Source organism: Orbilia oligospora (genome assembly GCF_000225545.1).
Source record: "Orbilia oligospora ATCC 24927 unplaced genomic scaffold scaffold00054, whole genome shotgun sequence".
Lineage (NCBI taxonomy): Eukaryota > Fungi > Ascomycota > Orbiliomycetes > Orbiliales > Orbiliaceae > Orbilia > Orbilia oligospora.
In genome coordinates this window covers 2,180,104-2,207,204 of record NW_011645611.1, presented here as the reverse complement: position 1 = coordinate 2,207,204, position 27,101 = coordinate 2,180,104, and the positions used below count along the sequence as shown (strand labels likewise).

At 44.9% G+C, this 27,101-nt stretch overlaps 5 protein-coding genes across 5 annotated transcripts; 3 read left to right on the top strand and 2 right to left on the bottom strand.

Moving 5' to 3' along the window:
- Nucleotides 1-240: 240 nt before the first annotated feature.
- On the bottom strand, nt 241-914 carry AOL_s00054g674 (uncharacterized protein; the record flags this gene model as incomplete). Its single annotated transcript, XM_011121990.1, has 5 exons — nt 241-274; nt 372-430; nt 509-623; nt 689-715; nt 808-914. 5 exons carry the CDS (start codon nt 912-914, stop codon nt 241-243), a joined length of 342 nt encoding a protein of 113 aa, XP_011120292.1.
- Nucleotides 915-2,798: 1,884 nt separating this feature from the next.
- Nucleotides 2,799-5,232, top strand: AOL_s00054g673 (uncharacterized protein; the record flags this gene model as incomplete). Its single annotated transcript, XM_011121989.1, has 7 exons — nt 2,799-2,944; nt 3,112-3,157; nt 3,433-3,492; nt 3,584-3,867; nt 3,924-4,167; nt 4,236-4,767; nt 4,826-5,232. 7 exons carry the CDS (start codon nt 2,799-2,801, stop codon nt 5,230-5,232), a joined length of 1,719 nt encoding a protein of 572 aa, XP_011120291.1.
- Nucleotides 5,233-8,223: 2,991 nt separating this feature from the next.
- On the top strand, nt 8,224-9,695 carry AOL_s00054g672 (uncharacterized protein; the record flags this gene model as incomplete). The annotated part of the gene is made up of 5 exons (XM_011121988.1): nt 8,224-8,436; nt 8,548-8,760; nt 8,881-9,309; nt 9,401-9,576; nt 9,653-9,695. 5 exons carry the CDS (start codon nt 8,224-8,226, stop codon nt 9,693-9,695), a joined length of 1,074 nt encoding a protein of 357 aa, XP_011120290.1.
- Nucleotides 9,696-9,892: 197 nt separating this feature from the next.
- AOL_s00054g671 (uncharacterized protein) lies at nt 9,893-11,200 on the bottom strand (the record flags this gene model as incomplete). Its single annotated transcript, XM_011121987.1, has 3 exons — nt 9,893-10,493; nt 10,567-10,981; nt 11,125-11,200. 3 exons carry the CDS (start codon nt 11,198-11,200, stop codon nt 9,893-9,895), a joined length of 1,092 nt encoding a protein of 363 aa, XP_011120289.1.
- Nucleotides 11,201-22,021: 10,821 nt separating this feature from the next.
- AOL_s00054g670 (uncharacterized protein) lies at nt 22,022-23,438 on the top strand (the record flags this gene model as incomplete). The annotated part of the gene is made up of 5 exons (XM_011121986.1): nt 22,022-22,388; nt 22,445-22,584; nt 22,660-22,760; nt 22,820-23,325; nt 23,383-23,438. The coding sequence occupies 5 exons, from the start codon at nt 22,022-22,024 to the stop codon at nt 23,436-23,438; spliced, it is 1,170 nt and encodes a 389-aa protein (XP_011120288.1).
- Between the last annotated feature and the right edge of the window lie 3,663 nt (nt 23,439-27,101).

Here is a 27,101-nt window from a genome sequence, read left to right as displayed (position 1 = left end):
CTTTCTTGCCTTCTTCCTTCCTTCCTTCCTTCACACGTCATTCGTTCCCGGTACCTAAATCTTTATCTTCCCTATCAGGGGTCAGGGATATAACTTTCGTCTTCCGAGCCTCAATTTATACAGCTAACTAGCTCCCCACGATGGCGGATCCGTGATAGACATGTGAAGCGAGAATCTGTCGATACGGTGAGGGTGGTGCAGATGGAACGGGAAAAAAAAAACAATAGAAAAGAATTCAGTTCAGTGACCCGGTTGGCCGTAGTTCTTCGGGCGCCTAATTTTAAGAGAGGAAGAGAGGAAGAAGCCAAAAGATTAGATGAAATTCTCGGTTGGTACCTAGATAATGATAAAGGGAGAAAAAAAAAACTCACTTGAAGAGGAGGATATGTGGTTCCGGTGCATGGACTTCGTAGTGTTCCCAGCCAAGAGACTAAATTGGAGTGTAACCGCGATCAGCTCTAACTGTGCGCCGTGAGGATCACCAGCCCTGCGAGGAAAGCATAAGTACCTGTGTGATTCCCAGCCCACGCCATTCATCTTCCTTCAGAATCTTCAGGACACCATTACTATCCTTGTAGTCGTTAGGAATCATATCGAGCATGGCCTTCGGGAGCATCACATGACTAGAGCGATAATCAGTACCACGGTAGGCAGAAGAAGCCGGTCGGGAAGGTAGACAAGGACGTACCGGTATTCGTATTTGCTGTCTGAGTACCTATTCGAGCACCATCCGTTCGTTAGAAATTCGAGATTGCCAGAGGAAGATAAGGGGACGGGACAAAAAGGGAGAGGTAAAATTGGATGTACCTGGCAGAATAGTTGATGTCGGGAACGAACTCTTCGAGTCTCGCACGTTCAGACTCCGTGAGCATCCTGGAACCAGATCCCCCTTGACGATGGTGATGACGAGACATTGTCGGAGCGGTTGAATGGGTGATCAAGTACTCGCAATATAAGAAGGATGCAGCCAAGTATGTACGTATGTATTTATGTATATAGTAGAAGCAGATTTTTTGCGATTTAAGCTTCGATAGGATGGATAGGACCGATTTCAGCTAGTGCTGTTTTGACGAACAGACGAGCAGGTGAGTCAGAGAAGCTTATGAAAGGAAAGAGATGTACGTTGAAGGATCCCAGGAGATTCAGAAGCTGATAGAGGCGGTCGAGGAGAGAGAGAGAGAGACAGAGAGGAAGAAAAGGAGGGAGGGGTGTTCTTTGAATGGAGTTGGAGCTTCCTTGTTCTTGTTCTTGTTCTTTCTCCCTTTCTCTTGCTCTTTGTGGGGAAGCTTTGTTTGTGTGTGTGGTGGAGAGTGGTAGTGGTAGTAGTGGTGGTGGTAGTGGTGGAGTGGAGTGTAAAGGTTGTAAGGAACGGTGCAGTCTGGTACAGCCGGAGGGGTTTGAGTTGAGTTGAGTTGATCTGAGTTGAGTTGAGTTGGGTTGAAGCGACAGAGATTTTGGTGGTCAAAGAACAGAACAAGCAAAGTAAACAAACGGCAGGATACAAGCAAAGCACCAAGTACTAGATAGTACTTAAATAGTAGATAAGTCGCTATGGCCACAGGACTGCAAAGTAGACGAATATAAAATGGAAAATAGGTATCTCGAAACTAGCTGGATTTCCACTGCTACTTGAAAAGATTTTACCAGATTGTCATATACTATATACTCACACAAGTCTGGTTACGAGACTGCTATATACTATAGATAGAGTATTATGATGATTGTGTTGTTCCCTGTCGCGGGAGAGCAAAAAAATGTACCTTGCATGAAGCGTAGTTAGCAATTCCTCACTTTAGTGTCGCTTCCAATCCGACAGTTAAGACCGTCCACCAAAAAGTCAGCCACAACCACCACCACCGGTGTATACTTAATCAAGTGAATTATATCGAAACAGGTATTTCCATACTGAAAATGGATAGATAGATAGATACCTGATACTTAAGTATTCACTGCTCCTGTTTGTTTCTTTCTCGACGAGACTACCTATTCCCGTCTTTGCATTGTATTGTGTCCCCGGTGTTATTATTTTTTTTCTGTCCTGTCCCCTGGCCCTGTCCCCGTTCCCCGTCCGTCTCTGCGTTTCTCTCCCACTTTCCGCCATCACAAACCACCACCAACGCCAGCTTATCGGTCGCGACACCCCCAAACTCCATCCATCACCAACCGATCACCTCGACCTCCACCATCTACCCCTGTCAGCATCAGTGTTTCGCATCCTTCTCTGGTCGTCATTTTCCCGATAGCTGGACCTTTGTACTCAACGATACAAAAAACCATCCCACTCTCGCGTCACAGCTCGGCTCTATCCCTGACAAAATCGCACTTCGGAGGATAGAGCCACAGGCCTTCAACCATCCCCTTCCGACCTTTCTTATATCCATTGAATCCGGTCTTTTTTTCTTCTTTTCTCGTTAGACGCGCTCGGACTCGTATTCGGTAGCTGTTTGGAACTTCAACTGCTCTCTCGACTCGACCGATAGATAGCCGAAACAACAATGAGAAGAACTACCAAACGAAAGGAGCAGTCCGGCTCTCCAACCAAAGACACCAATGACCCTTCTAAAAGAATGCGACAAACCAATTCAGTAAGCGATCTAGTTTCCGTCGACTAACACTCGGGGAAGTCTTGATGGTGAAGGGGAACTAACCTGCTGATGTTCATCAAATCGAAAGCCTGTTTCGTTCGACTTCTCTGAGACACAATCCGTCGCCGACTTTGGCAAAGCAGCTCTAAAGGTAGTCAGGGAAGCAACAGAATCCCGACGGTGAGTTCACCTCCTTTGATCACCTTTATCATCATGATTTTTTTTATTATTATTGTCATCGTACCGTCACCCTTCCCCGACATCACTGCTGCCACTGCTCCTGATCCTCCCGCTGCTCCTCCTGCTGCTACTTGCTCCGGTTTCCCATTTGATATCCGTGTGGCCGTTCTAGCCTTTTGGTAGGTAGATAGTAAGTAGGTGGTGATGGTGGTAGTAATCCGAGTTGTGACCTTGGAAGGTTAGAGGTTGGGAAGCTTGAAATGGAGATGAACTTAGCAGGAAGAGGGGATTAAATGCTTTCCTTGATTGATAAGACGGGCCGGGCTAACGTGCATTGGCGGATTAGCAGGGGCATTCTGATCGCATCCAACTTTGAGACGCTCCCATCCAAGGTAAGCTCTTCCTCAATATATTCGGCCATCATGACATCTCGAGGCTTTGAGCTTCAAGGCCTCGAATTCAGGCCGAAGCTCCAAACCCAAGTGCATTCAATCCCTTCCCATCGGCTATGGGCACCGTCTGCAGCTATCCGTCCCATAGCTTGGCGACACCCTTCCACTATCGTACCTGCATATGCGGATACACGGATGTCGCTGCACCCAGGCATCTCTTCGCAAGAACATGGATTGGCTAATTCCACTCCATCTTGTGTTGTCGCGACTTCCAGGCGGACTTGCCAGAGTACTACACCATCATTACAAATCCCATTGCCTTGGATACAATTGAAGTAAGTCTTCCTCAATTCCGTTCTCCCTATCGCTGGAATCGCCATATTTTAGACATGCTCTGTTGACATTTTTTTGCGTTGGATTTTTCAGTCCAAGTTAGATTCGGATTCCTACCAGTCTGTCCAAGAAATCCTGGAAGACTTCAAGTTGATGGAAACGAATGCCAACACCTTCAACAAAACCAATTCTTTGATTGCTCAGTTCTCAACAAAGATTCGAGTCGTTGTTGAAGAGCTTATCGGTGCCTTCAATGCAACGCCCTCCAAGACCGCAGATGGTGCTACTCCGGAGGTAAACGGGCCGCCGTACAAAGAGATACAGGACGAGCTATTAGGTGTCATATACAGCATCCTGAACGAAGTCAGAGATTCTAGGTAGGTCCCAAAATACCCAAACAACATTATGGTATCCTTCTAACCCCCCCTCGTAGCGGTCAGAGCTTTGTTGGCGATTTCTTCAGATCACTTGTCCCCAAGAAAGAATATCCGAACTACTATCAGATCATTAAGAACCCAATTTCACTAAGAGAGATCGAAAGAAAGCTTAAAAATAAGAACTACCCTCCGGATGCGATCGTATCCTGCTTTGAAAATGATATATTTTTGATGCTTTCTAACTGCGCACTGTTTAATGAGCCAACCAGCGAAGTCATGGCCGACGCCAGGATTCTAGAGGTATGCCCTATCACTACAGATATAAACGCTGCACACATTACCAAAGTAATTTCTAACCGATAGTATAGGCCTGGTTTATTAACACAATGGCTAGCAAGAGAAAAGACCTTAACCAGCCACCGAGAACTCTACCACCAGAGGGGGGTCAAGAGCAAAGCCAGATGAAGCCTGAGGACGCTGAATCCAAACCGCCCCGTATAACATTGAAGATGAACGGTCCTAAAAAGGCGGGTAGCCCCTCCTCCGTCTCCGCTACCAATTCCCTGCAAACGACAGCAGCCTCCACGCCCGCTGCTTTTAGTACCGCCCAGTCGCCGCCGCCAGGCCCAGAATCCCTTGGTCGAAATCCATTCCAGACCTCCCGGTCTCCCCATCCGGTCGCTGCTAGCCCTTCGAAAATCGTATCAGAAAAGTCTCTGTCTCCAGCAATAGTCACACCTCAACCACAACCCTCTGCTCCTCAAATTCCAATCGTGAAGCCTGATCAAAAACTCCCTCAGTATGCGGATTTCAGATTAAACTCGCACTCAATTAAGAATGGGTTGATACTCCAGCCGGCAGAAGCGACCAATCACTCGATTCTACGCCGCCCCGGAACTAGTAAGTACAAACTAGATCATATGTCTTGGTAAACGTTCATGCTCATAAATGTATTTAGCAAAACAAGATTCCCCAATTCGAGCCATAGAGGTTTCCATACAGCCTGGCGAATATAACGAATCACGGACTATCACTATTCGTCCTGAACTTGATAGGTGGAGATGCGGTTCAATCATTCCCTTGAACCCGGGACAAACCAATATTCGCTTTGAGATTATTCCCCACCAGAATTTTCTTCTAGCCCCCCACGGGTTGTGGGTCCAACACCCAGGTCACCATCCTACTTCCCTATCAATCCCTCCTCCAGAATCCAAGAGACGTTGCATATACGAATTCCGAGCAACTCCTGGAAAGGATAATTACCTCGACTTCATTTCCGATATGGTGGTTACCAACGGTCAGAATAAGGAATACATTGAAAAGGCTCTTTTTTGGTTCAATTTCGTTATTGGCCCTCTTAACTAGAAGAGGAGGGTCTGATAGCACGATCAGCGACACGAGCGACACCAGTGGCTCCCAGTCCCCAAAGCCGCAAAATAAGAGCATGACGCCCACGCCGTCGCCACCACTGGACATGAGTCAAATCGACCCGGCGCTCTTTCTCCCTTAGTCGCTTATTTACCCTCCTCCCCGGTGTTTTCTAAGACCTTATTGCCACGAGGCTTGGCAATCAGCTTTCTCTGTCAACTACTCTCCAAAACACCCCATACTCTTTCACAGCTTGGAACATAGCATGTTGTTATTTGACGGTTTCGTCTCATCGGCCCTTCCTTTATTTTGCTTTTTTTTTTTTTCAAAGGGAGTTGTTTGTCAAAGGCGATTCCTCGGCTTGTTATTCCCCGTCTAATTTTCCCTCTTCTGTTAGTATTTTGACGTTTTCGTTTGTCGCCCGGAGTACCCTTCCATGTACAGCTTATATCGTACAGGTACCTCGTACCCCCGCTCTTCAGGTTTCCTACGTGTCTTTTTTTTTTATTTAAAGGGAATCCTTTCAATTTTTTTTGGAGTAGATGCATTGCTTTTAAGGTGGCAGCCCTTGACCTACACCACCCCTTGACAAATCTTGATAACCCGCCCTAAGAACTTACTCTATTCCACCTACCGCAGCCAATCCCATAATGTGCATCAAATAGCTAGTGTATTATACTAAGAAGCTCCTCCCCCTCCCTTTAACGAACTCTTTACTAATGGTTATTAAAATGGCGCAATAACTAATTTTATACCAATACTTTCTTGTTTTTTTGTTTTCCTAATGTCAAGATTTTTATTATATACAAGACCTTCCAGGAAAACACCACAAGACATTTTTTTTGGAAGCAAAAACATCTTTCCGGTATAGTCCGATAGAACGAAATTTAGAGATTAACCTCTTCCAGGTAGCTTATCACACAGTTTGGTTACGAGACTGGGTAGCTTATATGTGTTGTGAGAAAGCAAAATGCAACGTAGTGGTAGAGAACAAGTGCTTACTTAAAGTGTGGCTTTTTTAAACCGTTTTTTTTTAAGATGGGAGGTTGAATTACAGGGATGATCCAGGCAGGATCCTGACGAACAATCGATGCGTGATGATCCTTGCTTTTTGTTTATTTTACTTATAATTTAAGGTACTTAAGTAGTTGGGCATGCAGGTCGTTTTGATGGTATTCGCTTGGGTAAAAGGTACGTACGTATACGAGGTACTGAAGGTTGGGGCTATAAATTTGGCTTGTATATGAATTTAAAGAGTCTTGGATGTGATTCCTGGCGTTATGATTGGCTGTTTTTTTTTTGGTTTCTGGCTTAATTGTATGATTGATTTAAATTTGGGGGATATTTTAGCTATGTGGTATGTACTTACCTATATATGGCCTAGCTAGGTACTTAAGAGTACCTAGTTATTTAGGTAAATACCTGTCGTAACGTATATAAAATATAATAATGGGTAAGTCTTAATCAGTAGATGGTTAGTGTAACCTATCATACGCATGTATATCTAAGTATACCAATGCAAAATAACGTCACTTCCAAAGAGTCGAAGCCGATCTTGAAGCTTTAGACATTCGGACTGGGACCTTTGCGGTTAAATACTCCGGATCCAGGTATTGATATACATTACTTGATTCCGGGTGTATCAATTTTTGGTTTTCAGGTTTATTCTATCTGAATTTAAAGACTATCTTTGATCCAAATCCAAGACGGGTGGGTCTAGACGTCTATAGACAGAGAATGACGGTCTTGAAAATATATATCGCAAAATACGATCGATCAACTAGCTGGGAATCCTAAGTTTAAGTGCATGTACTACAGAGCTTATTATTCAAGGAATCATTCTGCAGATCTAGGTAACACATGCACACAGATTCGGACTGAATTGGTTCAATTTGATAGGTAATTAAGACAAATTGGTCAATGCAACCGGGCTGAAGTAGATGTACATACATTAGTGCTAGTGGTTCATATGCAGGAAATGAGGTCGCGATCTCAATGCCATTTCTGAAATAGGATTCACAAACTCGATTAGAGTTAGTACCATAGCTTGATTATATAGACATTATCTTATCCTTTGCCCCACCTAGCATTCTCGACCTAAGGCTGACTTGAAACATTTCGGCTAGCTTACGGTCGATTATCGAACCTTAAATCTAAAATAGAGCCTTTTTGGGGATACAGTCCACAAAATTGTGGAGTCTATCGGGTATAGTTGGTATAGGTGCATGTCAAGGGCTAGGTATACATAGTACGTATATATTGGTATCAATATATATATATTTAACTAACCAAGCCAGAACACCGCCTATATTCCAGAAAATTCCGAGTTCGATCGCAATATATATAGGTTCAATGGTATAGTTGCTTTGTTATAATCACATCAGCTATTACTATGGAGAGGTCAAACTCGTAACATGTAACATCTTCAAGAATGCCAAGCGCTGTTACCGAAGAACATACCCTCCACACAACGAAACTGATAGGAATGACGTTCGTTTATTCCCAGATGCATGTACAGATCCTTCACCAAATACGCTTTAGGATTCTACATGCGCTGCATGTAATATTAATATTTGGGTTGTAAAGTGTATATCATAATTATAAATGTGGGTAAGAAACGGAGGATTTTCGGAATAACTTACATTAGTAATAAGGCGAGAGGGGGGAAAAAAGGAAATGCGTCTTGGATCCATGGACAATAATACGGACTCTGGACGTAGCTCGCGCATGGCTACTTTTTGGGGTGGTCTCGGTGACCCTTCTTGTTTTGGGCGCGGGTACGTATACGAGTACGTGTATACGAGTTTGTTGAGGCTTACTTGAGGTATATATTTCGGCTATATAAGTACGTACGTATACCTACGTTCCGCGGTTCTCTAGACACCCTAAGACCTTGAGATTACTCTATAACTTTTGTGCATTTGATTTTGCCTCTTTTTTCCTTCCCCTTTTTTTTTTAGGAAAAAAAATTGATATCGATTGAGAGGTATGACTAAATACTCTGCAAAGCAATGGTTCGTCAAGGAACGGTCAGGAGACAATATAAACGTCGAGGAAACTTTCGAATTGGTCACGAAGGAGTTATCAACAGATGACCTCAAAGAAGGAGATCTCTTTCTCAAAGCCCATTTCTTTTCTAATGACCCTACACAGAGGATATGGGTCAATAAGGATAGTGTCAAGGAGAGGCTTTATAGAGCGGTGAGCAGCTTTTCTAAAAACAATCTTTAATATAGTTTCCAAATTGCCAAAATGTATGGACACAAGTTCGCGATTAAGTTAACTAATATAAATCGTGATACTTTACCATAGCCAATCGAAAAAGGGGATCTCATGGAGGCCTATGGGATTTATGAAGTCATCGAGTCGAGAAGAACGGGCTACGAGAACGGAGATTTTGTACTTGCTAGAGCGTTCTGGGCTGACTATTGTACATTGACGCCTATCGACTTAACGATTGATCCCGGGGCTACTCTGACGAAAATAATGGGTGATCCAACTGATTTTCTAACTTTGGGAATAACGGTAAGGCTTCCAAACTGGTTGCAATTTTTATAAGAGAAGCAGAATGATTGATATAATTATAAAATTAATTATATTATGGGGTCCGGGAATATATTCTAATACATTATATTTATATAACAGGGAATAACCGCTTACTTCGGCCTCCTCACCGTCGGCGCCGCCACCTCAAAAGACAGCACCGTCGTCGTCTCCGTAGCCGCCGGTGCAACAGGCTCAGTAGTCTGTCAAATCGCAAAGAACGTCCTTGGTATCAAAAACGTAGTAGGGATCGCCGGTTCTGATGCAAAATGCGAACTGCTGAAAAAATCCTGCGGATGCGATTATGCATTAAACTACCGCTCGCCAACTTTTAAACAAGACTTCGAGGAAGCTACGAAAGATGATATCGATGTCTATTTCGATAACGTGGGAGGAGAGATTTTGGATATGGCGCTTTTAAGGATGAAGGAGTACGGACGGATAGTTTCATGTGGTGCTATTAGTATGTATGATGATATGAAGGGTGGGAAGGCTTCGGCGGGAATATCGAGAGAGGCTTGGTCACAGGTGGTGAGTTATCCGTAATCATATGCACTTTAGATTTGCATAATGGGAAAAAAATTGGTGAAGTGAATACTGATATGATATATATCTGGTGCAGTACTGCCATAAGGTTAGGATTGAAGGGTTTATCGTGATACAATTTGCAGACCAGCTCCCGAAAGCACTGGCGGATTTGGTACCTTGGCTTATGGAGGGGAAGATCCACTTGATTAAAGAAATCTGGGATGCAAGGATGGAAGATGTTCCTCAAGGAATGTTGAAGTTGTTCAAGGGGTGAGTACTTTATATCGCTACCCGATTTCGAGCGGTCAATCGACTTAGTTGCTAATTAAATATCGCGTATATGTAGTGAAAATACTGGAAAATTGATCACTAAAATTATTCATTCTTGATTAATTAGAGCTTAAGATATCTCCTTAGGAGCTTCTAGATGTCTAGAATACGCGTTATATATATTTAGGTATCTAGGAGGATGTGGCTATTGCTAATTATATCTAAACCTCGAGCTCTATGAATCTATTGAAGCACACATTGAAACAATATAAGGTGTCTTAGTCATGGCGGTAATATAAGGCAGAAATATCCCTCCTCACCCTACCATAAGCACCAGACCTTCCTTCAAACTGGTGATCTCACTCCTTCCCAACGGATCCCTCCCATCAAAAGCAGCACCCTTTCGTTCGGTGCTCTTGAATGTGGTGATATCTAATTTGTCCCCACCAATCTTTCGGGGGCTGCAATCAGATTTGTATTTTTTCAAACCCGATACAAAGTTAAAAGGATCGGATTTCGGCAGATTGTTGGACTCCGGAAGTGGAAGATCAACGTCTTCTGTTGCCATATCTTGTTCGCAATCTTCGATAAGACTATCGATTATTCTGGGTCCCGAAAGTGTGATGTTATATTTCTTTGCATATACAAAAATCAGGCTATCGAACGAGGAATTCATCCATTTCTTCTTGTCTTTCTTTGGGCCCAATGACTCCTCGGGTTCCTCATTGTGCGCCTCCACGCAGCCCTGGTCGTTGAATACCGTCTTGGCGAACATCCATAGCGCCATAATGGTGCCGAGATTCTTGATCCTGCTATCCGGTCCAAGGAGGTTATCGCGCTCCAATAGAGCAAGCGTTGTCATGAATAGGCGCACAAGCATCAAACACAATTCTCTAACCCTTTCGCCGTCGTTAATCCTAGATGAACAGTTAGTAATTGGGAAACACACCCGAAGGAGAAAATTCAATCAGGCAAAGTTATATAACATACCCAAACATTGTGGCCGTATGATCTGTGTGAATGAAATATCCCAGTGTTTCACAAATGACCCATTTTTCGTCTACATTATCCTTTGCCTCTTCGAAGTCAAGGATGAGGTTTTCGATGGCCTCTAGAACCCCAAATCCAGCGTGATCATTGTACGTGTGCATTCCAAAGCAATCGGGATCACGTAGGCTACAATGGGAACGTTGGTTAAAGAACTTGCGTTTTGCAGCAAATGTGATCTTCCAGGGATGGTCCGGATGCTCTTCCACTGGCTTGTTGCAGATACACGTTCTGCCGCCGTCACATCGTCTTCGAGAAGGGTTGCTGTTGCCATTTCCCTCATCTTCATCTTCATCTTCATCTTCATCTTCCTCGTCCTCCTCGTCCTCATCTTCATCATCTTCTCCGCTGAACGGAGCTTGGCAGAAATGTATTTGTATGCCTTAGCTGGGCTCCGAGTGGCGAGTTTATAGTCATCATCGAGGTTTCCTGATCCAGAAACCTTTGCCCAGCGCTTGCTTCGTGGGGGTGCAGGGGATTATTCATTGTTGCTATTGCTACCTTCTGCATCTGCATTCGGGCGCGGCCTTTTGGATGCGGCATGCGAGCTTGCAGATGCGGTGCGTTTCGGCGGCATTGTAACACAAAATTGATACGAGGGTCCGACTTACGACGTCCACAAAAAGCCGTGCAAACGTTGCAGGATTGATCCAAAAAGAGTTTGAAAACTTGGGGGAAGATTTTTTTTTTTCTGGCAAATTGTAGATATTGATGATTGACCTCAGGACGCGGAAGTTCAGAGCTAGCTAATTGTTTACGGTCGCGTACTAAAATTTGTTTCTTCGGGCTCAGAAATGCCCCTTACTTCACGTCGTTAGCTCCCGTTGAGCTGACTAAGTGGGTCTGACGTCTTCTATCAACATCCTTGCACATTTTTGCTCGCGTTCCTGAACCTTGTGTTCAAGACATTTGGCTAGCTGCGCCAGTAGCCTCCTGGGGGGCTCTCGGAAAACTATTTTCAAATGAAAAAACGAACAGAACCAGATGTCCTAACTATTTAAAATTGATATACTAATTGTTTAGAAGTCAATCGAGGTTGAATTGTCATAAATCGAGGGTTCGAATCACTAGGCCCTTTCCATTTTCAATTTTATGAACAGATTTGAAACATTGTGGGGAACAGCTGCAACCACAATCCAACATCCACAGCGGGCTACATCTATATGACGCTAAGTTTTTACAACGATCTTCCTCCTCCTCCTTTCTTACCAGCAGGGTAATTTGACAAAGTCTAGCTCAGTGCTAAATAACATCTGCTGGTATATTACAGTTGTGAATATAGGAATTTACGGCTATCTAGTCGCTGATTACCTATCTTCCAGCAGTTATTGTAGAAACTGAAATTTCGAAACTGTTCGAAATCTGGGACTTATTATTATTGAGGAAATCGGAGCTGGCTAATTAGATTTGGATCACAAGTTCAAATAGCCACTTTACGCTCCTCTATTTCATATATGAAAGATCCACATGGTATACGTACTTAGCTATAGCTGGTATACTAGAGACATCGGACGAATTTAAGCGGATTTAACCGGGCCCACAGGTATGTATAAACTACAACAATGAGGATTTAGAGGGTATAGCGATATATCATCCTTCATACGAACAAAGATGAAAAATGGCAGGGCTAGTTTCCGGGAATATAGAAATAAAACTTCACTATATAGCCGTTTCGGAATTTTCTAGCCGAGAATACTTCCTAGCTCACCGGCATGCCGTCGGCATATCGCTGTGAGATTCTATCAATGTCACAAATGTTTCAGCTTGGTCACAATTTACATCTGAATTCGGAAGTATTTTTATAGGCGTCTATTAATGTGTCATTTTAATATTGTGAATCCCGAGTTCCCTGCCTAAGTATTATCGTGCACCCGTGAGCTAAGTTCATAAATTCGAAAGCGGGGTCGGAGAGTGCATTAAAACATCACTCTAGAACCGTAGCTGCAAGATCTTAAGATATTCGGGGTAGGACAGTAAATGGACTATCCCTTCATTAAGTCTCCGGCCTTGACAAGATTCGTTTACATCCCTGCATCGCTCCCGCTATATACCACGGTACGATGTTAGTAAATACGAGCGATAACTACCCCCATATGAATTGTCAGTATGACTAAGAGAAACAAATCGTCGAGACCCTGACCATACTGGTAAGCAAACAGAAGTGATGACAATATCAATATGGGCCCATGGCATGATCTATCTATCTGAGTTATTTTGTGGGAAAATCCAGGCACCGACGCATTAGAGGGGGCCTACGGAGGGACTGAAGCCTAAAGGAATGTGGCAGTGCAATACTTGGGTAGTTAATTGCGAGCTGGCAAGGTTTGCCATCCTTGAAGACCTTATGATTGATACAAGAATATACATAAGGCAATGTACCTGGTGCGGCTCAGATGTATCGACATTTAGCCAGTGGAGTTAATTAACACTGGGTTGCATCGGCCGCGTAGATTCGGGTATTTCACAATACAGGCTATCGAATCCTCGAGGATTTGTAATGCAGGAACCGCAGACTACACTGCGAGCCTCATAGTTAGCTGTTATCTTTATACATACATGCACTTAATTATCTACCCCGGAAATGTTTAGCCGTACGTGCAGCGCGGTTACCGTGGGAATAACAGCCTCCAAGAAATTTATACCATGATATGTGTGATTCAGGTTTCCTGAGGGAAATATACTGGGGATACGTAACATTGCCATCGTTCGCCCTTGAGCCACAACGGTCAGATGCCAGTGAGGTCTGATCGCAGCATTAAGTTCATGGCTCGGAGCTCTCTCGGAGCTCAATTTGACATCCTGACCCGATGCATCCCGCCACATTGATGCATGATGCGCACTGAAGAAAGTTTGAATTGATTCAGAAAAAAATATGGCGCACGGTGGTAGCTCGGAGTCTTTTTTTTGTCCCAAACATCCCAAATAACCTGTCTGGCTTCAATTGGTTCTGCGGGCTTGCATCACCAGGCTTCCGAAAATATTGAAATTTGATCTATCTGAAACTTACATTCAGAAAGATCAGGCGATTGGTCGTTTATACGGTGTTGCATATGTGAGTACTTTCACATGTAATTGGGTATAATTATTTCGCCCCCACCCGCATAGCACCTATCATGAAGGAATGTTATTGCCGTTGAGTAGGTGTATGTAGGCTATAGCCGATGAGAATGGTGCTTAAGACGTCCGATTCGCGGTCAAGTGGAGTTCCAAGTCCCTAAAAACATATGCATTCCAGAGAAATATTCTTTTCTCGTTCCAAATTTGGTGTAACTTTTGTCTCGTGCCTAGACCTCAAAGTTCTGTAATCTCACGTAGGACAAACTGCGATGAGTTTCAGCACCATGCATCAGACAACCACTTGGCCGTTTAACAAGATATTTTAATTATTAAGCAATGCACTGCTCCTGTGTCGGCCAAGCTCCGATAGGTCATAGAAACGTATTGCAAACTGCTTTCGTCCGGACAGGAATATATGCAATGCGCGGTGCATGGTGATTAAGACAAAAAGACTACATGCACTCGTCTAAGCTGCTTTGCAAACTCAAATATCGAAGTGATAGCATTTTTTTTCCCTCGGACAAGCGTTCCTGGCCGACGGAGAACCCCCCACATGAACACGTACCTCACTGCTTGGAGTTGCAGATTGCTGGGCACACGGGTCGATTCGTTTGCCCTTTGAAGTTGGGGTAGGAGGAAAATTTTTCGAATTCAAAGAGAATTGCACAATTGGTCAGGACCCTTCCAGGTCTGGGTACGAGACAATCAGGACCCTTGGAAACTAAATTAATTGGCCGGCTTGCACTTCCTGGCACCCGTTACTGTGCCACAGCATCAGTTTTATGGTATGTAGATGAAGTTCTCTTATCGGTTATCGATATAGAATTTCTTAATATAACCTCGAAAGCGAGACCAAAGTTTAGGCTATTAAGCTTTTACACTCGAGTAGCTTAGCCTCAGGCTACATCGTTAGGGCCCAAAAAAGATCCAACCTTCATTATCCTTGTTGCAGATATTCTCGAGAATCGGTATTCGTTACCGAATGAGCCAATTTCCCCAGGATTTCGAGGCCCGTAGAGCTCCTCAGTCTACGCGCGGAGCAATATCGGTATTATTCGGAATCCTCTTCGCTTGTTCGGTTTTCTAGCTTCTTCGGTTGGTAATTTGGGGGGCGGATATTCGGGACGGAAAAAGTTTGATGCGCTTGCTGCACTGACTGACTGAAGGCCAATTGGTGGATTCATGAGGCCATGTAATGCATCAGTCAGTATGGATTTGAATCTCGTAGCTCGCCATTGAAGCGTGGGATGTGATTGTGTGTGTCTGTGTGTGTATGTATGTTTGAAGTTTTAAAATGTTATCAAATTAACAATCCTTCAAATACCGTTTTTCTAAACTGGTGAATCTCGGGTGTCACCCACTCGGCAGCTTTGGATTCTGCAGCATAAAAAATACTTTCCACATGACCTGTATCTTTTTTGGCAAATTTCCGCTTGATCGTCAGCCAGAGTTGTGACCTAAATCCCAATTGTTCAAAGTCACTCCAATTTTGGTTCGGCTGCAAAGAGAAGAGAATCCCTGTGCAGATCATTGTCAATGTTACTATACTCCAGACATCCACCGAAAACCTCACACTACATTTAAGTCCTGCATGATGCAAGGTCAAAGCTTTTCACTACTACTAGCTGCTCCACCTGCTAGGCTAAGAAAAAGGGTGCCGTTGAGAGTTTCTTGTGATTGGTCGTACTTGCGAGTCAACCCGCTAATATCACTCATCAAGATACCCCGCCACGAGAACAACTGAAGAAAAAAAAAAGTTATGATTTTAAGCTCAACTTAATGAATTCGTAAAAGCCAGTAGCTTGAGCTTGAGCTTGAGGCAATAACTAATTTAGATACTTGGCGATATCAGCATCAGCAACAGGCATCAATATATGTATCCGATATATCACCCAATTTAGCGATAATTGGAATTATTAGTAACCGCGACTCCGACCACCCAATAATGATTGCGAGCCATTGTTTCAGCAGTCAGTTTGGCCATGAGCTTTGACATCAAATTACTTATCAAGACTCTTCTGCGAGACGTTGACGGGCGGATGGATAGAAAATCACTCAGACCTAGCACGGGGATCCCGAATAATGGTCTTATGTCGAAACGGCAAACGAATGGCTCCACAATTGCATTTGCCCGGGGATGGCTATGTTAGCGGGAAGACCCGTACGAAATCCGGAGTAAGCCCATCAATAACCCCCCGAGTTCTGCGACAAAGGTCTTCATCATCAATGCAGAGTGTTTGCTGCACGGAAAAGTGTAATTTTGACGGAAAGGGTTTTCGGTGAAGCGTGGAAGTCCCTGGCAAGCCATAAATTCTCGCGGCTGGGGGATCAGCTGATGGAATTGACACACAAATGAAATGTCAGAATTGAGACGGAGAGGGAAAAACTTGGACGTTAATGCCTGTAGAATATATATGCAGGCTGGTTCGAAGCCTGCGGGAAAGTCGTATATGTGCTGTCCCGTGGGAATATATGCGGAAGGCTGTAAATCATGTCCGTGGTCATTATCCGTAAATCATTTCTTTGGGCATAAGGCTCCGGAGTGAAAGTTTGTCGTCCCGAATGGTTTGGTAAAATGCCTGATTGAGGAGCTGTTGATCGATCTTGCGTAAGTCCTGTGGGTGGATTTTAAAACTCAAGCCTGCTTTTAAAAATCCATTCAGTTGGGGTATATTATCGGTTCTTCAGCTCCAGCCGTTGAAACATGACCTGTCACTCGTTGGTGCGTCCGGTACAGACGACACACCAGAAGCTGTGTCGGAGCCGACATGCAATAGCGGGGCTTGTTATAGTTCTCCAATACTGTTCCTGGAAATATATTGTGTTCGGCCCCACGTGCTGTTGTTGAACTCGTCGTATTTTCGTGGCCTCGATTCGACCCCAACTTGGGATTTCGGCTCGACTGTTAGCCTAGATATCACGACGCTATCGTCTGCGCATGGATCCGTGCTGGGCCATTGCATGCTTGTGGGGTCCCTGGCTGCCGTTGCCTTGCTCCAGGCATTCCTGCGCTCCAACTTCGGATTTTCTGAACCAGGAGTAGGGTAGATGCGGGTGCCAACATTCGATGCACGTGCCTTACGCCGCCCAGTTCACCAGCAGGTATTTCCCACCAACCAGCTGTGGGGCGGTTGACAGAAAAGCTGGTGTCACAGGTCGGGAAGCCCCAGTCGTTATGTTCCATCTCCGAGATCTCGTCCTGGTACACCCGACTCTGGTTTATTCCGTACATTAGCCGGAACAACAGTTTGCTCAACTATCCATATGATTTGCATGATTGCGACTCCTGTTCCGAGCTGGCTGGACTCTCTCCGTGTAAACTTTGAAATACACATCAGCGGTGAGAACCGGGTAAATAAACCAAGGGTATACGCTGGAACGCAAAACCGGGTTTATACGCGGATATATCCATTGACCAGTGACTATCTTCATTCACCCTTTGTCTTTTGAGCTCGCTACCTCGCTTCAAGGATGACCTCCCGTGATTCCTTGGAACTCATCATCATAAGGCAAATGGATTATTGATCATAAGGTGGTCCGAAGCTGTGGGATAATGGGGTCCCATGATCGGCACGAGGATTATATTCGGCAAAGCATGATGCCACGTTCGAGGATCTTCCTCGTAGCTTACATGCAATACAAAGGGACCTGGATAATCTCGGTTCATGGACCATCTTGGGTCGCTAACTCCTTCGATTTCGTCCGAACCCCGGATGGTAATTTTGAGCAAAAGCTGTTTCGGTTTCATTTCACACATCATATCTGTAGCTCTGAGTACATCAGTCACATACTGTGGGCCTCCTATTGGCTAGTTGAGCGAGGTCCCCACGGTACTGGAAGTTGAAGGGGATCGATCCTATATCATAGCGTTGGTCTTGAAATCACATTTCAGTCGATCTGGCGTCAACTTACACGGGCGTTCTTTGATTTGCCACGGTCTATTTAGCCAATGCGACATGCCGGACGATTGCCCTCTGGCGAACCTGCTCGCTCCGGCGCTCCGATGGAAGGATTACCTCCGGTTTATCTGGGGGAAGGGTATTGATTATGCATACCGACTCATAGCTGCGAGACCTCGCCTTCCTTCGGCAGGGAATTATAAATTTTAGTTTAAAAATCCCTGCTGACATAGCTGTATCGCTCCGGTTGAACTTGGCCGAAAAGCAAACCCGCTTCTCCATTCGTCCCGGATAAATCGGGAAAATTCAGCTTTGACAGGGGAAGTAGTTATTTTTTAGACGATGAGATGATGATACGGTACCTCTGTAAGGCATCCATGGCTCTCATTATTCGATAAAAAACCATTGGGAGCGACGTTGGGGTTTCCTGCTGATGACATTCTGGGGTAAATAGAAGCAAAAAAACATTAAATGTGTGCGGCGGGTTGATTACATAGTCCACCCATGGAAGCATCCTATCCAAACAGTGTTCTATTGGCAAGCCCGGTTTGAGGTGAGCTTGGTACATGTAACTTCCCCGCTCATTATATTAGCTAGCTGCATTGGCATCGCACTTTGCAATTGTGGAGCGGAATATTTCGAGACCCAAAGCCGAGTCGTTGTTATGCTATTGAATTCATGTGTCAGCTTTTCCATTCTGCCCCAATGAGTGATAGGTTTCAAGTGTCCCACTCAGACCTGCAGCGGGTCATGCCCCCCAATCCATCGGCCGAACATGGGCACTTGTATCCAACCTCTCTGGGTCCATCCTGGGCAGAGCTTCAGTCCAAGAGGTTTCTCTGTTCCTTTGCGGCTTCCGTATTGGGCCAGTGTCGAGGTGGTCACTGCGCATAATTCCTGGGAGCTGTGTTTATGTGCCGTGGATGTGAATAATCTCGGTCCAAGCCGTCGGGGCTGGCTGGCTATCAAGTGAAAAAGCTTTCGAACCTTTTGAATAAATGTTACTGGTCAGATTTTTTTCTAACTCGTTTCTTCGATCTATCACACCAATTTCCTCCCTCCCGAGTCCTGAGCAAAAAAAGATTTAGTTTCTGATACTACATCGAGTATCTCCATTCCTTTGAGCGATTTAGTTCCACAGATGGGACGAAATAGCTTAGCCGCCAAAAGAAAGATACAAACGAGCCTGCCGGCGAGTTATTTCCTCGGATAGAAACCCAAAGATCGAGAGAATTGGCTGTTTTTTTCTTTTATTATGTCAATTATCATCTGCATCTGGCGAGGCGAAGAAATAGTCCGAAAGGGTGACCACTGATTTATCGCTTTCCAGTCCGTGCGTAGCTGCAAGTGCTGCGACATTTCGCCAGTTAATTGCCCGTCACGCCTTTCCATATTCCTCATCTTGGACCATTGCAAGTTACTTTTATGTTTCCCTTTCTACCTGTTTCAACCTACGTACTCATTTCGCGGTTTCGATTCGGTTGGAGCCTGGTGCATCTACGTACCGACAGGGTAGTCTCAATATATCTGGGGATATCAAACTGGCACCGGTCTCTGTATGTATTGTTTCAAGTTCCCAATATCGGTATCCTCGAACACACATTCACACCCCACCCGCAAGGCATTCCATCGCCCAAGGCAACTAGTCGACTGCCGGTCGTGCCCTAAAACTTAGTCCCGCACCACCACAACTTACGGGTCTGGGAGTTCAATTACCGCCTACGCATTGATCCCCCATACAGGATCTTGTCCTCGAGACCTTGTTTTTCCCCTTATAATTTGCATCCGTTGAAACGGGCACGGCACAGTCCTACCAGTTTTCTTTTCCGAATAGTGACCGTCTGATCATTGGAGACACAACATCATTCTGAATACGTCTTAACCTCTGGTATATGCCGGGCGAGAATTGGGAGGTGGAGGTACTCACCCCGGATTTCAGAAAGAGCCTCGAAGTACCTGGTTCCTCAAGGGTTCCAGGTTTTATTTTATATATATAAAAAAAGGCTTCTAGCACAAGGTCTATATAGAAGTGGTTTCCCACAGTGGCCTTCGACGACAAAAGATCTGCATCACATCGACCCGAGAATACGCCCTTTCACGACTCGAGTCATTTAAAACATCGAGCTTAATTTTGTGGCTTTGGACTCGCAAATTTTACCCGTAAGTAATAATTTCCTTGCCAACCATTAAGTTCACATTTTATTATATTCCTTGCATTGTCATCAGGTCGATGGGTTTTACCAATCTTCCCCATTGGATGAAACTCATATGAGTGTCTCGATGCATTTGCCAATGTGACCTACCTGTCGCTTGACCATAGCTGTCACCCCGCCGGATATATTTCAGTCTCCATGATAGTTGGCAATGATTGATTGGGAGAAACTAAATATAAACGTGCTTCCGCTGCAGCGACTTGCCCTCCAAAGCCGGATTTGTCTCGGAAACAGATTTCCCCCATAATCTAATGTTTTGATAGAGACGAAAGTCTAATTTACACCAACTGAACTCGAGCTTTTCACATTAAAAATCTTTTGTTATCCTTACCTGACAAAAACCTAGAAAGATATGAAAGACCGGGTGGAAAGATTTTGAAAGCGGCCTTGACATATTTTCCTTCTTCTTTTTCATAAAAATTCAACAGTGCGTCTATAGACGCCACGGGGATACAATTAGGAGTGTCTACATATCCGACATCCTGGGAACAAAGCATAGCTTTAGGGAGTAGGCACGGCGACTTTTTTAACCCCAGATCAACCGAAACCCGATTCTTGCTGCGATCGACTCAGCTCATACTCTCTCTACCTCTCTTTTCTCTCTCTCTCTCTCTGCCTCTCTCTCCCGGCTTAATCTCACGGCAGAACTCAAACTTTGCGCCGTCTTCTGCGCTTGAACCGATATCGAACTTTGAACATATACTCTCCTCAACGAAAAGGTTCTTCAAACGTTCCGTCCGAGACATTTGTCACAATCACACAAACAAAGCAACCAGGCTTGAACATTGGGGTTTACAATACATTACCAAGACATAATCCGATGGTATGAAATATCGACTGTTGGTGAATCTTCGGGACAGTGCATAGGCTGTTACTGCAGCAGGAAGACAAAGCTTACTTTTTTAAAGCCAACATAAAGGTCAGTACCCAAGCACACATTGCATCTTTGTTCAGACATGAGCGCGCCTGCAGGCGACATTTTCCAGTTCCAGTTCAAGGCAGCGGTAGGTCCTAGCCTCTAGCTCTGCCATGTGCAGTTCTTGATACAAGCTATGCGAGAGGGTTGAATTACACTTTACCCCATAAGTGCCGTGCATCCTCGAGGCCTACCCAGCTATCGTAGTCCGGATGTCAATCGAGTTTTCTGATACCTTGGAAGCTAGCTTTTAAACTAGCTGAGACGCTGCATTGTTTTGACAGCGGAAAGTTGCAACTCGTCCGACTCAGCTGCCTTCGCTTCTGCCCTTAACCGGGCATATTATTACTATTCCTCCCGTCCGAAGTGTTACTACAACTGCAACTGCAGTTGCAATTAATGCAATTGCTTTATGTTGTCGCCTTGGGTTTTTTTTCCGCAATTTAATTTGAATGGAATCTCGGAAAAGTCCCACCGTGAACAATGCCTCATCCTATCTGGGTGTTTTTGACTGACACAAACAGCACTGGGTTTTCCCATAGAAGACAATTTTTCAAACCTTGACGTCGGCCGCGCTGCGCTTGCCACCAGGCCCATTCAATACGGCAATACGGAACTCCCAGACGACAACACTCAAAACTGCAACACCTCTCGATCTTGGCAGAAGAACCCTTCAGATTCAATACAAAACTAGACCGGAAAAACATTTGGGAAATACTTCTAAATCCGATTCTTTCCCAGGCCATCTGTACCTGTACCACTGACTAAGGGAAGAACCGTCATTCCATCGCAAGGGCCTCTTCAAGGTAACAATCATATTGTTTCCCGTAAGTTGCAGCCGCCCGAACGCCAATCGAGTCGCTAAACACTGCTTTGTTGGGCGTCTGCATACGGAAAGGTCGGGTCTCAGTGGTCCACCACCCTCAAAAACTAATTTCTGTAATCCCGCAGCCCTCGTCTGGAGCCGAGCTAAGGTACTGCCTTGAGATTTGGCACTATCGAGGCATAAGCTAAGTTCCAGTGCCGTGGTTCAAAGCTTTTCCAATTTAAGGACCTCTTCCAAACAACTTTCTTCTCCCTCTCCGTCCTGTGGATGTACTAAAAACTTATAAAGTCTACAACTTCGCCCTCCTACCACTGTTTTGTGACGTCGAAAGTTCTTATAGAATTACTTATTTGATCTCGATTCATAAGCCTTTTCGCTTCCGAGGTTATAAAGAGGAGCTAGTACTATAGTGGGACTTCGCCTCCACGAATATCTCCACAATAAGTCCCATATTTATTTCCTATATCGAGAGGAAATTATCGACACTATGGATATCGTCAACATCTTAAACAAAAAGGAAGCTAGTGCTAGCAGCGACAATGCTGTTTCCCCAACTTCTAGACAACCGGAAACCGGTCAAGCACGGTTTGAGAAACAAGATGCAGTTCGCTTACCCTCTATGGCTCCGAATTCGTTTTCAACATATCCACACGCAACTTTTGCTCCAAGATATTCATACGAGACACAGCACTCTCCGCCGCCTGCAGCCAGCCCTTCTAATCCGTTTGCAACTAGTCCTGGTCCTAGTTCGGAAGGGCCTCATTCGAATAATGGAAACGATGATCCTACGAAGCCATATCATTGCAAGACATGTTCGAAGGGTTTTGCTCGCAGGAGTGACCTATCACGCCACGGTTAGTTCTAAATGCTAAGCTTGTATTTAGAAGCAGACTACTAATGCTTTTATTAGAGCGTATCCATAGTGGCATCAGGCCACATATTTGTGATTTCGAAGGTTGTGGGAAACAATTTATTCAGAGATCGGCTTTAACGGTCCACGCAAGAGTACATACTGGAGAGAAACCACATATGTGCGAAGCCTGTGGAAAGGTAAATACTTTCCCACAACCAGCCTTCTCGCTCCCCAATCTTACTGATAATTTTGTTTTCTTTTCACCGTTACAGCCTTTTAGCGACTCGAGCTCTCTCGCTCGCCATCGCCGTATACACTCTGGCAAAAGGCCCTACAAATGCCCATACGCAGATTGCCAGAAGACATTCACAAGGTAAACAGAAAATCCTACAAATCCTTCCAGAAAAAGACTTACTCACGCTAAACTCATAGGCGTACTACTTTAACTCGCCATCAAAATCATCACACTGGGACTATTAGCGAGGCTGCTGCTGCAACTGCTGCTGCATTAGCCAGCAGGAGATCTTCAAGCAAGTCAAGTGTTCAGTCGCTATCACTGACCGGCAACAGCCCCCGTGAAGATAACATGGAGTCAGTCTCCCAATCCCGTACCGGCTCGAACTCATCGTTAAGATTATCCCAAGGATCGAGCCCGGCGGCAGATCTCGACAAGCAAGTGATTCTAGCATGGCGTGAGAGCCCACCATACCAAGCAGTCACTTCTCTACCCACCCCAGTCTCTACCCCAACCATTCCTGCCAACCTTGTAACTGGCACAGCCGCATTGCAGATATCGGATTCCAGGCAAAATCTTAGAGGTTTACCACCGCTGGGCAGTGGTTCCCAGCCCCGTTCTCTTAGCCCTCTCCACCGTAGTCCAAGCTCAGGGATTTCGCATCACATCTGGCAGCACCACACGCACAATGGCTCTCCTACATGTAAGCCCAGTACTGGCATACGAATCTACCAGTAACAATACTGATATTTTATTATAGCTTTACTACCAATTCATACTGCCATCAGTCTATCACCCCAGCCGGCTTACCGGTAAACTTTCAAAACGCTTTCGTCAGACTTCATTCTGTGCATATCTTGATATGCTTTTTTCAAAGCTTCTTCATATCGATCTTTTAATAAATGTGTACATCATCGGCTGCATCTTTAGCACAAAAAAATCACTGGGCCCTTCTGTTCGTTCTCTGGATTACTAGTATATTACCTATTTTCACTCTAGGGCTCATGTACTTCGCACGGGGAGGTTTCCATTCTCTTTTCGTCTTTTCGGTTTCATTTACATTTATATTTCGCATTGCCTCCGTTCAAATTCAAGGCGTACTTGGAGTCGTGTCTGTATTCAAATGGAAGTGGGGCAGGCGCATTACTGTTTTCTTACGAATCTTCTTCGGTTATTTTTTTTTTTGGTTTAACGAGTTTTACCATACCATGTAGAGAGGTAGTGCGCGCACCGACATTTCAAAAAACAAAAAAGTTATGATGGTCTTGGAGAATTTAATGAGTTCTGGTTCGACTTTCTTTTGATATCATTTTTCTAAATTTCCCCGGACGCTTCTTTGATATCTGGCTAGTGTTGTTTTTGTTGACTAACCTGCAGTCGACCTGGATCGACAAAGCCTGTCGTACGAGTCCTAACTAAGCTCATTGCAACGGTCCCTGTGTGCCCATTCCGGCCAACTTCAGGACCCTATTGCATCAAAAAGCTTTAAAGTCTCACAGTTAGTTGACGTGTTTTGCTCCAAATCCAACCGATTTCTTCCTTCTCGAAGGTCAAAAAGCTTCGATTTGGCTTCCTGTTCCTATCGAAGCGGGAGAGAGAGAAACAAAGTAGCTCCGAGGAGCACCGTCACCGAAGTACATGCCGACCACTATGTTGTTGACTTAACAAAGTTTCTGCCTTGAACGAGGCGAGTACTTTGAGAGGAGGTCAGTGGACACTGACTCAGGAGCCGTCCACCTTTTCCTATATGGCTTGGCAGAAGGGAGAAACCTTGACCCGTCGGTTCCCCCGGATCATAGGCCTGCAGGAGGAATTTGGAGAAGGCCGAGAAAGCCATGAGGTTTTCAGCTCCCAGCCCTTATGTTTCTGCCCGGAATACTCTTGATTCCACTTCTCAGTACTATCGAAGTTCTCTTGTTTTTTTTTTCCCCTTCCGTTGGAGAAATTAATGATTCGACTCCTATTGGCTTTGCAAGGCCCCGCTGACCCGAAAGTTGATCCCAATTTTGACATGGGAGCTGTTGCTTTATCGATTAATCTACGCGGTTTGATGACAACGGACCCATGGAATTACGAGGATACATCACAACATCCCGGTAGGACATGGTAAGGCACTAACACGAATAGTTATGTACCAGCTCAAATGTGGGCACCTGTTTTGCAGGCCGTTTTAGCGTCAAAGCTAGTGCCAACAAGTGAGGCCTGCATTTCTCTCGCCATTCTTCATGAGAAACAACGGGCTCGAGCGTGCAGGTCCTCCACCATTGCGAAAGGGAGTCGAAAAGAAGGAACGTGATCGATCCCGTAGCACAAGCCAGATCAAGAAGTTAGGCCCTGTTTGGAAATGATGGACGTATGGGAGCCTCGATACGAAAGGCTTGTCTTGGCGGTGTGCGGGCGGAATATCAATTCCATGTCTCCATTCCCCAACTGGCTTTGCTAACTGTTGCTAATCAGTTGGGCAGTCGTCTACCACATCTTGCACATGCATAAGGTGCCAGTTTCGTAAGTTTACATGTACACAAAGTTTATTTTATGACCTAGGTCACGGTTTGACATCCGAATGCGGGCTTATTTCTGGCTCACTTGTATCGGCCGGTGACTCGGAAGAGTGGAATCGAAAGTTATGCCAAGAAACAGACTCGGATACATTTCATCCAAAACTTTGAATCTTGAATTTTTGATACTTTCACTCCAACGTGCATTTTGGATGGATGATGCCAAGCGGGGGTAAGGAGGCAAATGATTTCTCTTGGCTGTGTTAACTTTTGAAAACCAATTCATACATACCGTGTGTAAATACAGTTCCGTAGATTGAAGGCCAGAGAGTTATGGTGAGCAAATTTCTGATACATCACTGTACTGATATCGATACGTACTTACGTATTGGTGCAGACGCCAGGATGTTGATACGAGTGGGTTCCATACGCCTAGGTAGCTACTTGCATGCTTGGAGGCGCGGTAACTATCTTTCTTTCTGATTTGACTCCACCAGAGGTCCCACAATTGGGCGAGGGATACATCATGGTAACGTATCTTGCCTCGATTTGACGAGGAATGGTTTGGCAGACTAGGTTTGATTACTATTTTTTAGCACGGACTGACACCAAACTCTGATCAATACCTCAATTCCGTGTGCACTATACATACATACATACATACTACATACATACATACATGTGGTCCAAAATTGCACCTTATGATGCCTTAATTCCCTAAAGTCCGTTTCAATAATGGGGTTGTGAATTGAGAAGCAAGTATACCGTCATTTGTATACCCAGGCCGTTAACTTCCTCCTATTCTTCCCTCGCGGTATCCCCGGCCCCCATCCTTCAACGAAGAGAAACATTTGGGATGAAATAAACAAGACCGGTTAGTTAACTGTCAAAGCTCCCCAGTCTGAATCACACGGATCCCAGCGCCCTCTCGACCGAAAGGGTGTTCTTCTCTGTATCGATTTTCAAGCTTGGGGCCAGTTGTCTTGTCGTAGCCTGCCGTCGCTTGTGTATCAATTGTCCAGGTATCGATTGGTTTACCTCAGGAGAAATGCTGGCTAGCGTTTTCTCGGAAAGGTCGCACGAATTTACGGCGTTTCCCCACCCACACATGTACAGCAAACTGACACTTTCGCGGAAGCAGGGCGACTTAAACAGGGCCGGTCCATCTGGGCTACCGTCTGGAAAGCCTAATTTTTGAGCCATGACCAAGAAGTTGGCATTTTGGGAGAGTGAATGCTAGGATAAGTCGCTGATCCTTGCTCCCGATCAAAATTGTCTGCATGAAGGAAATTTGTCTTCCAACAGGAGCTTCACTGTCTTTCCGACCGATCCGCGATCGATACCGTCGGCTTCAAAAGCCGTTGATTGCATATGCAAGGTTTGACGGAGAGACGTCCCTATTTAATCCAGTTCCGGATAAAGATAAATCCGTTCCCCAGCTCTGATTCGTCTGTGGAATGCGGGGAGATCGTTATGGGACAGAATTGTTGGAACTGACCCTGCTAAAATCGCATTTTCCCTTCTCGCTACCTGTCTTTTTTCCATTTCATCCAAGCGATAGATCTTGGGCTTGGGTGCTGGGGTAGGGTAGGTCATGGCCTGGCCTAAAAGCAAGTCTAGATTGCCCAGTTCAAACTAAATGAAAATAACCTGTTGGATCAAATTGCAACACAAGAACTGGGCAACGCGCTAAAGTTCAGTGCATGATGCATCGCAGTGGAGATGTCCGAATGGATATTCGGATCGAGATGTTGATATCGAAGGGATGGTCTTTTCCACTCTCTGTCGGGAATTCGCAACTAGGCGTTTGAAATGTGGATTCATAGAATTTCGGATTATTGTCCGTGCTTTTATTGTGGCTGGCAATCTCATAACTTTAGGTTTTATGGAGTGTTCCGTGGTTCGGAAAAGCTGGAAGTCGAGAGGTACTTCGATGTACAAAATATCCATACCGCATTTGTACACTGTGTACAAACGTGCA